Source organism: Chironomus tepperi, unplaced genomic scaffold (genome assembly GCF_022539635.2).
Source record: "Chironomus tepperi strain 1889 unplaced genomic scaffold, CSIRO-AGI_Ctep_v1 contig_167, whole genome shotgun sequence".
Lineage (NCBI taxonomy): Eukaryota > Metazoa > Arthropoda > Insecta > Diptera > Chironomidae > Chironomus > Chironomus tepperi.
In genome coordinates this window covers 16,331-26,371 of record NW_027226289.1, presented here as the reverse complement: position 1 = coordinate 26,371, position 10,041 = coordinate 16,331, and the positions used below count along the sequence as shown (strand labels likewise).

The 10,041-nt window shown below is 33.9% G+C and overlaps 1 protein-coding gene and 1 pseudogene across 1 annotated transcript; both read right to left on the bottom strand.

The window, feature by feature from the left end:
• Positions 1 to 1,047: 1,047 nt before the first annotated feature.
• Positions 1,048 to 1,751, bottom strand: LOC139088620 (ras-related C3 botulinum toxin substrate 1-like). The gene is made up of 2 exons (XM_070637875.1): positions 1,584 to 1,751; positions 1,048 to 1,520 (listed from the first exon to the last, which is right to left on the bottom strand). Exons 1-2 carry the CDS (start codon positions 1,749 to 1,751, stop codon positions 1,113 to 1,115), a joined length of 576 nt encoding a protein of 191 aa, XP_070493976.1. The 3' UTR covers positions 1,048 to 1,112.
• An 823-nt stretch (positions 1,752 to 2,574) lies between these two features.
• Positions 2,575 to 5,213, bottom strand: LOC139088621 (ras-related C3 botulinum toxin substrate 1 pseudogene; annotated as a pseudogene).
• Positions 5,214 to 10,041: the final 4,828 nt, after the last annotated feature.

The window sequence follows — 10,041 nt, the reverse complement described above, 5'->3', positions numbered from 1 at the left end:
GCTTTGAGGAACTAAACAAGATCCAGCAGAGTCCAAGTCACTAATATTAACTAAAACCAAGATTTAGTAAGATCAAAGTACATCCATATTAAAAGCAACAGATCCCAGTAAGAAGCCAAAAGTACATCCACGAAGTAAAAAGGCAACAAGATCCTAGTAGTAAGGTCAAAGTAATATCCACGAAGGCGAAAAGCAGATTCGTTAAGGTCAGGTACATCCACGAAGTACAAAACAAGATCCAGTAATGTCAAAGTACATCCACGAAGTAAAAAAACAAGATCCAGTAAGATCAAAGTACATCCACATATTAAAAAACAAGATCCAGTAAGGTCAAAGTACATCCACGAAGTAAAAAACAAGATCCAGTAAGGTCAAAGTACATCCACGAAGTACAAAACAAGATCCAGTAAGGCCAAAGTACATCCACGAAGTAAAAAACAAGATCCAGTAAAGTCATAGTACATCCACGAAGTAAAAAAACAAGATCCAGTAAGGTCAAAGTACATCCACATACTAAAAAACAAGATCCAGTAAGGTTAAAATGCATCCACGAATTAAAAAACAAGGTCCAGTAATGATAAAGTCACTTCGGAATCAATAAAACAAGATCCAGAAAGATAAAAATCATTTCCGACAAAGTATCAAAACAAGTAACCAAATTGTTGGAAAAAAAAACACATTTTTTCAATTCATAAACATTTAGCGAACATTTAGCCGGCTAAAAAAATTCGCTAAATTTAGCGAAAAATTTAGCCGGCTAAAAATGCTCGCTAAATTTAGCGAAAAATTTAGCCGGCTAAAAATGTTCGCTAAATTTAGCGAATATTTTAGCTCGGCTAAAAATGTTCGCTAAATTTAGCCGAAGATTTAGCCGAGCTAAAATATTCGCTAAAATAAGCGAATTTTTTAGCCGGCTAAATTTTTCGCTAAAATAAGCGAACATTTAGCCGCCGATCGTAGTGACTTCGATCTCTGGTATCTGGTATAGCGATGTTTTATAATTAATTTTATTATCAAAATTTGGTGTGAATATGAACATTGAGGAATTTAAATTAATTTACATTTGTGATGATGATTTTAAAAAATAAATAAAGCCTTAAGTTTCGTGAAACTTAAAACAAAATGCATCTTCTTTTTGATTTCAACTTTGGTGGATTTAGCACAGCTTGAATGGCTTCCTCAAACACTTCACTGACACCTCTTTGAGTTAATGCAGAACATTCCACGTACTTTATAGCTCCTATTCTTGTTGCTAATGTTTGTCCTTGCGGATATGATATTGGCTGTTGATTTCTCTCATATAGTCCGACAAGCGTTGCTTTGTCAGTTCTTAAATCCATTTTTAATCCAACTAAAACTGCCGGAGTGTTTGGACAATGATGACGAATTTCTGGATTCCATTTAACTCTAACATTCTCAAATGATATTGGACTTATAAGTGAGAAGCATATAAGGAAGACATCTGTGCATGGATACGACAGTGGACGTAGTCGATCATAATCACTTTGACCTGCTGTATCCTGAAATATTTGAAAAGTTTTTTTCACTTGAAAGTCAATAAAAAAATATCACAAAAAAATCACCCAAAGTCCTAAATTTATTGACTTCCCATTAACTTGTACATTTGTTGAATAATTGTCAAAAACAGTCGGTTGACAATGTCCAGGATATGCCTTTGATGTGTAAGTTATTAAAAGACATGTCTTGCCAACTGATCCATCTCCAACTACTACGCATTTAATGTCCTGCATAACTGTATATTGAGTAGAATTAAATATGACTAAATTAAATTTTGTGTAACTTTTTTTGAGTACTTCAATGGACTTAAGACCTAAAAATAACTTTGATTGCCATTGACAGCCTACAACTCAAAGTTTTAGTAGTTTATTGTAGAGATTTTATCAAATTTTTTATGATTTATCGTAATTTGAATCATTTAAGAACAATTTAGTGCATATCTGCTATTATATACTCAAATACCGAGCAGCACATACCGTCAATATATTAAAATGTAAATGAAACTGATTATATTCCCAAAAAGACCCCACAACTGAGATAGAGCATCACTCCCGAGTCTACAAACTGTACATAAACTTGCCATTCCAAACAACATCATCATTGATGATAAGTTGTGAGATTCGACATTTTGCTCTGTTCGAGCTTCATTACTAAGTCATCAAATTAGTTATGTATTACTAGAAGACAGTCAGTCACATCAGATCAGTCAGAGTATATCATGCCATATTGGAATTGCGATTTAAAATTAATTTTGTTTTAAAATAGCACATTGAGTCATAAGAGATTATGATTAAGCATGTATGTACATACTTACACACAGAGTTGTGATGTCCGATGTCGGCGCCCGAGAGAATCGACCAGTCGTTCATTGATTTTACCGGTTATTGTCTTTTATCGCTCGCCGTTTTTTATCTGCCACCGTTTTTGGTCGACCGATAAAATCAGGCTGATTCACAACTCTGCTTACACAGTACATACATATATTTTAGAATATTAATCATCGGATTTGCGTGCACAATTAATTTATTAAGGCTTAAATAATTTATTTTAATATTTTTACAGTAATATACATCTTCTTGTAACCTGCTGCTTGGCTGCATTAAGCGCAACTCTAATAACTTCATCAAACAGTTCATTCAGTCCTTTTTGAGTTAATGCAGAACATTCCATATATTTAAGTGCTCCAATTTTCTTAGCTAATCCACAACCTTGTGGATAAGTTATTGGATGTTCCTTTATGTCTTTCTTCCGTCTTTTGTCACTTCTTAAGTCCAGTTTTGTTCCAACTAAAATGATTGGTGTGTGCGGGCAGTGATGACGAATTTCAGGTAACCATTTTGACTTTACGTGATCAAATGAATCTTGACTGATTAATGAGAAGCAGATGAGAAAAACGTCAGTTTGTGGATATGCAATTGGACGAATTCGTTCATAATCTTCGTGACCTGCTGTATCCTGGAATGTTTTATATGAAAATTCACTAAAATTTATTTAAAAATTGGAATTAAAACTTTACCCAAAGCAACAAATGGACTGTCTGATCATGATATTTCATATATGTTGAATAATTATCGAATATTGTTGGTTGATAATCCCCTGGAAATGCTTTTGTTGAATATGTTATTAAAAGACATGTCTTACCGACGAATGCGTCTCCTATAACTACACACTTTACACTTTGAATTTCGTCCATGAATGATGACTTAATTTTTGTCAATTTATTTAAATTTGCTAGAATGACTAATATTATAATTTAATACTTTAAAGTTTAAACAGTCCAAATTGTTGTAATTTTAAATTAAATAAAGTATCCGTTGTATTTAATCTCAAAAAATTACTCAGTGTATACAGCATAGTAAATTTGCGAGAAATGATTGTGACTCTTTTAGTAAAGTGACGAGCAACTCATGTGCAGCGGTCCAATGACTGTGCCTTGATAATATTCAAATTTACCGCAAAAATGATCTAAAGTCGACCGTGGCACAAAAAAGGTTGTCCACTCCTGATCTAGTGCGTCATATTTCAATTTACTATACAGAACAGATAAAGAGCATGTTTATAGAGCATAAAGAGACTATAATAGAATATAATGTAGGGTTTGCTTATGTCAACGGCACTGCGATCGATGGTCTCTTGTACCATCCTAAATTCTCTACAAAATGTCCTTGATAAAACAAACAATGTTACTCACACCAACAATGGTGACTATGCTCAATATTTTTTAGGTCGACTATTTTTTTTAAGGACTTTAGATTAATACAACTTTCCTGAGATTGTCTAATACTATTGCGTCATGACACCCAGCTTAGACAACACTGTTAAAATCAGAGCTTGGACTGAATTGTGTATGCAAAAGTAGGCTTGACTTAATATAAAATTCACGTGGAAATCGCGTTCTGGTTAAAAAATAGGGACCTAATTGAGATTTTCCTGTCACGAGTGGACATAAATGCGTAACAACTAGACGTTAGCGTCATTAAGGGCATGCCCCTTCCTCTTCTGGCCACGCCCCTGCTAGACAGAGTTGTGAAACGGTCTGATTTTATCGGTTGGCCAAAAATGATGGCAGATAAAAACGCTGGCCTATTCTTTCGGTCACCGACATCGGTCATCACAATTCTGCTGCTAGACATTAAATTTCCCTGAAAGCACACGTCGCAGAAATAACCGAAAATTCGACCTTCGATCTGCTTGATTCTGACCTTCGATCTACTTGATTCTGACCTGAGGTCATCGAACCTGTCTAAGCAACATAGTCAAATTATTACCTTTGAATTTCTTTGTAGCAATTAATTTCAAAATAGCAGGTTGTAAACCCACTTTCTATTGTTTGTGCCAACCTACAGGTGAGTTTGAATAGGCTTTTAATCTATTCTTAAAGCACGTCTGTCGCCATTTTTTTAGTGATAACAGGGAGTACTACGTGAAGGTAAACACTTGACATTTGGTCCGCCAGCGAGTCAGTTCGATAGCTTCCCCAACTCCCCAAAGCAACATAGTCACGCTAAACTGATGTTGAATTTTCGACTATTTCCGCCTCATGCGCCATCCTGGTTGCCATTAACTAGGCAAATTATAGTTTGAATTCTCATTTTGAGCTATATTTTGAATTAGATTTGCGATATCATGCGGACGTACCTCGTCCACACCTTTTGACATAAATACAACTAGTTCCATCATCTCAAGCATTTCCATACACAAAACAATATTTTACTCTTATTCTTCCTGTCTATAAATAGAAAATTAACGAAAAACTTTTGATGCACTTTGCAAAGTATAAATAAGCATCATATAACATACCCAAAAATTTGTGTAAACGTGTTGAATATCCATTAATTCAAACCATGAAAACTATTAAACTTCCATAAAAGAATTTTAATTGCTTTTAAATTTTTGTTTACCAAGAAAACTATGAATATGCATCCGTGCATTCAACACTTCATAATCACTGTTTATATAAAGACCTCCTTCATCATTATGAATAGTTACGTATCAAAAATTTTTGATATTATTCAATGCTTAAGACTTGTTAAATGAACTAGCTTATTATAAAAGATCCATTAGTATCATCATAGATGAATGGTGTATAGAATGGGGTGAAAAATCATTATAATATTTGATGATGTTTGTTCACTTACCTCTTTCAACATATCATGTACATAAGGAACTTCATTCAATTCTTTTAATGAATACATTTTGATGAATGAACAATAAGGTCTGTTTGCATTAATAAATCGTTGTTTGTGTTTATGTATTATAATCAGTGAAAATGAGTCAGTGAGGGTTGTAGACGTTTAAGGCGCATTTTTTGAGTTACACATGATGATGATGACGATGAGAATTGATACAGCATAATGACTTGATGACGTAAAATGATCGTTTCTTGACAGAAAACTGTATGTAATCCTTTAAGTGTTAATTATAGGTATTGGAAGTTAACTAGCTATATCCAGCGATAGAGACTGTTTCAGGCGACATTTAAGAGATTCCATGGTTTACAATTGAACTATACATTCAGTGTAGGGCAATGTACAACTGTAGAGATGGAGGAAGAGCAACAACACAAGAAATCAGCAGAAGTAGTCGTTTTAGCCAGGAACAGAAACTTGTTCAACCGCTTCATGAATGCCCTACGAGTCACAGTAGATCATTTGGTACTAAACATCAACCATCAACTCTAACAGACACCTAACTTTTGTTAGCATTATCATTTGTATAAAAAAAATTTGCTTTGAGTATGCTCATTAATGTGAGCATGCTCTTTGTTTGTTAGCGCATCACCATCCAGTGAAGGAACCCTAGCAAGCAAAGAGCGTGCTCGCAAGAGCAGAGTAAGCTGAATACAACGCTCAGGATCATGCTTCCTTACTTCCTTCGCTGGAAATAAGTAGCAAGCAAAGAGCGTGCTCTTAAGAGCAGATTAAGCTTAAACCATGGTGAAAGCATATCAGAATCCAGATCATCTAGGATTTTTAATATGAGCAAGCTCACAAAAGCATGCCTGATAGTTGGAAATAACTAAATTCCCAAAATTTCGTATGATTTTCCTAAAAATCACTTTAACAATCTTCACAGTTCATTAACCTTCAAAGTAAATTCCCTTAAATTACTCATTAAATATCACTCAAAATAGCAAAAAAAAATGACAAAAATGCTTCAAACATCTTAACTTAATTAATTAAAATGGAATCAGAGCATCAACTCAAACAGTCTTAATGGAATTTTATTTACCTCTCAAATTTCCATAAGAAAGTTTCTCGTTGTATAATTTTGATTGCTTAAGTTTTCTTCTTAAGATTCTGATTTCATTAAATGGAGTTTGAAATGTGATACCTAAGATGAAAACAGCTTTAATTATGAAATATTTTAAATTATCACACAGTTTTAGTTCTTGCTGTATCTATAATGTATTGATGACAATGTTACTAAATGTCACTAGATTCAATTACAACAGAGTATATTAGATTGAAGTCTGGGTAAAGGTCAAGTTATCCTTAGCATGTAACGAACACTTTAAGGTAGCGTTGTGGTCTTAGTGGATCATGAAAGCATGCTCTTTGTCTGTTAGGGTTTGTATCTAGAAGTCTTCGTTCAGAGCTCGAAGTCAATTGCTTCGAGTCAATTTTCTTGAAGATGGCGGCAGTAGACTCGAGTCGTCTTCACTCGACTTCGAGCTCTGTACACGTTATGGTATAGATAGAGAAACTATAAATTCAATGATTCCTGTAGGGTTGCAGCCATACGTTCAGACTAAATCTCTTAAGTGGGAACTTTGTACCAGATTAATTTTAAATCCTAATGACAGGATGAGTCGAAGTGGCTCGGTGGCGGAATGGTTTAATACTTTGGTAATTGATTATAGCAATACCGATCTAGCGATTGGCTCGCAGCCTCCCTTTGAAGGTGGTGAACTTTGAAAGTGTTTCGGATTCCACTATAAACTATAGGTCTACGTTTGAGCGAGAGATCTGGTGATCCTCATTCGTTAAACTATCAATAGTCATGAAACGCATATAAACGCGCAGCTACGGACTTTAAGGTCTGAAAAGCTAATGTTTATTTTTTTAATGGCAGGATCACGGATTGAAATTACAAATATGGATTGATTAACCGACATATTCGGATCAGTTATTAGAATTGTTCTCTACATCATAATAAGACCAAAATCATGTTTGCATAGGCAAAACGTTTGGCCAGCTTATGCTTAACCTAAATTAAAATCTTCAATGATTTAGCTAGACACCTACGATTCCGAGCAAATCAATAGTTAATGTCTAACCTGTGCCACTTCATATGAATTTACTCAGAATTTCCAAAGGACAGTCAGTCATAGTGTTTCTATTTCATCTCTTCTATAGCAGCCGTTCATTCCCAAATGCTCAATAAAAATAATTCCCCCTCATTCCAATCCAAAATACATATTCTGTCAAAATATGATCATGAACATACTTACCTAACAAAAGTGCAATATTTGAATGAGTTCATGATGATGAAAATGTGCGAAAGAGGAGGGAATGGAAATAAAAGAACCTGTTGAGATTGGATGGTGAAGCATGATGAAAAAAAAAAAATAAAAATTATGTGACTGCTTTTCAGCAACACACAAAAAAAATTCCATGAATAATAAAGTTGAAATCTCTTATTCCTTTTTTATTCATAAATATGCAATTCGTTTTTGCTTATTTCGCTCTCAAACTCAATATCTGTGGATGTATTTATACATCATTTTTTTTTTGTACATATTATGTGTAGTTGAATGGCTTTTCAATCGCATTCACATCTCACATTCTTTACATTGTCGCATTCAGAGATCTGATCAGAGGCATTCAATGGAAGCGGAAATTGATGTTTGAAAACTCATTTCATACCCTCTCTCTGTTATGCCTTTAACTACTTTTTTTTTCTGCTGTATTGATAAAAAAACTCATTTTCATATTTATGAAGTTATTCTGCAAACAAAATATTCAGAAAGTGTTGGATATGAAAGCGAGGTTGAAGTTTGTTGATTGCTACATGATGTAAGTAAACAGGTATTGAAGAAATTAATTCTTGTTGTCGATATTAATAGGAAAGTTGTTCAGCTCTAAAGTAATTTTACCATTATGCATAGATGTTGATAAGACTAGCATTTAATATTAAGATATTACAGGATCTGTGTTGACCATCAATTTAATATTTAGTCTGTAATCGAATTGAATTGATTGAATACCTTACAAATTCATAAATTTAAGGGCAATTTCAATGTAAAGGCATCATAAAGACACAGCAGCAAAATATGTGACATTGAAATGGCAGCCTGTCTATGTCATTGTCTATGCCACTTGGTATTAACAATTGGCAAAGGACAGCTAGCGATAGATCCAGTTTTAGACACAAACTGTGAGAACTTCATCGGATCATGGTTCCAGTAAGTAAATAATTAAGCCTGATTAAGGGGCTGCTACCCTTCAAGCAATGTTGTTTGGATATGCTGTTAAAAAATACATATCACGGTTGCTATCAGTTCATTTAAAGGTAACAAAGCATACCACATGAAGGTCCTTATGTTGCTTTCTTTGTACAAGTTAATTTCGGAAATGGTCGGCTCTAATCATTACCATTCCTAGTTTGATTGTTAGTCTGCCATTCTTCAGACGAGCTGCTCAAGATAGTTTTTTACTCTATACGTTAACGTCCTTATCCTGGTACAGATCTCGGATGTAACGGTGTATTTAACAGTATCGGGGATATCACGAGAAGGAATATACTTTACATTTGGTCAGCTTTAGAATCAGACTTCGGTTTCCCCAATCAACCAAATTATGAGATTGCTCCAAACTAACACTATATCAGTCTGGATCCTGTCTGAATGATTCATCAACGAACTTTCGTAATGCTTAAGGGAGGAGTAATCCAATTTTTGTTCCGAATTATAATACATAATGGTTGAACGGTCCATCCTTATGAGCTGGAAGGACTGCAATTGTACCATACCTTTTAAAACTACAGTTTAAAGTGGGATCCAAAACATTTGACATTAAAAATTCGTTCATGATTCTGTTACAAATTGTTGTGGTGGACCAGAAGGTGTTCTAAAAAAAGCAAAAGTTCAGTTAGCAACTTGTCAAAAGTAAATCTCTCATAACATCCACGTGAATTAATTAATTCCACATTTGATCGAAAGCTTGTCGAAAACAAAATTATTCATCTTCTTTTTTTGTGTCTGATGCTAAAAATACAGCATCAAATAATATGCATAAATGATTGCACAAAATCTTTGAATATTTATGTTCATTAATCATGTTATTCTTGCTGATTTAAGCAACTTTAGTAATTGATATTAATCCAATCCATAATAGAAGGATAAATTTTGTCAGCACAAATGTTAATCATAATCCTGATAATCAAACATTCAGAAAATTCGAAAGGAAGAAGTTTATCTAACATGAATATTAATTTTTTCCATAGATACGCGAGCATTTATCATCAGCAGGAATTTTTAAGACTTTTTTAATATCCAAGAATATGGAACAGATAATTTTAAACTTTTTTAAATTTTTATATTTTCTTTGTTCTTTAAATATTAATGCACTGCAGTGTTTTAGAGAGAATTTTTCATCATATGAAATTAAATATTTTTTAGGAAGGAAATGAGAAAAAAAACTGTGCCTTATTATGTGAGGAATGAATAATGGAAGCGAAAGTTGCAAACGCCTAGAATAATGAGTTGAGTTTTTGGATTGAGCTTCAAGTAGACCTCGAAGAAGACTTGAATTTTGTATGGAGTTGAGTCGAATTAAGTTGACTTTTTCATACAAAATTGGAGTTAAAGCTGTTAATTGAGACAGCATTACATTTGGTATTGGCGATTGGCGGAAGCCGGTGATAGAAGCAGCTTTAGGTGACATCTGAGAAAGGCTATCCACAGCTGATTTGTACGGCCATCGAAGTAAGTAAATAACTAAGTTCGAAATCGACTTAGAAGCGGCAAATTTCATTTTTTTACCACAAAAGTATCCCAAAAACAGTCGTCACGGCACAATC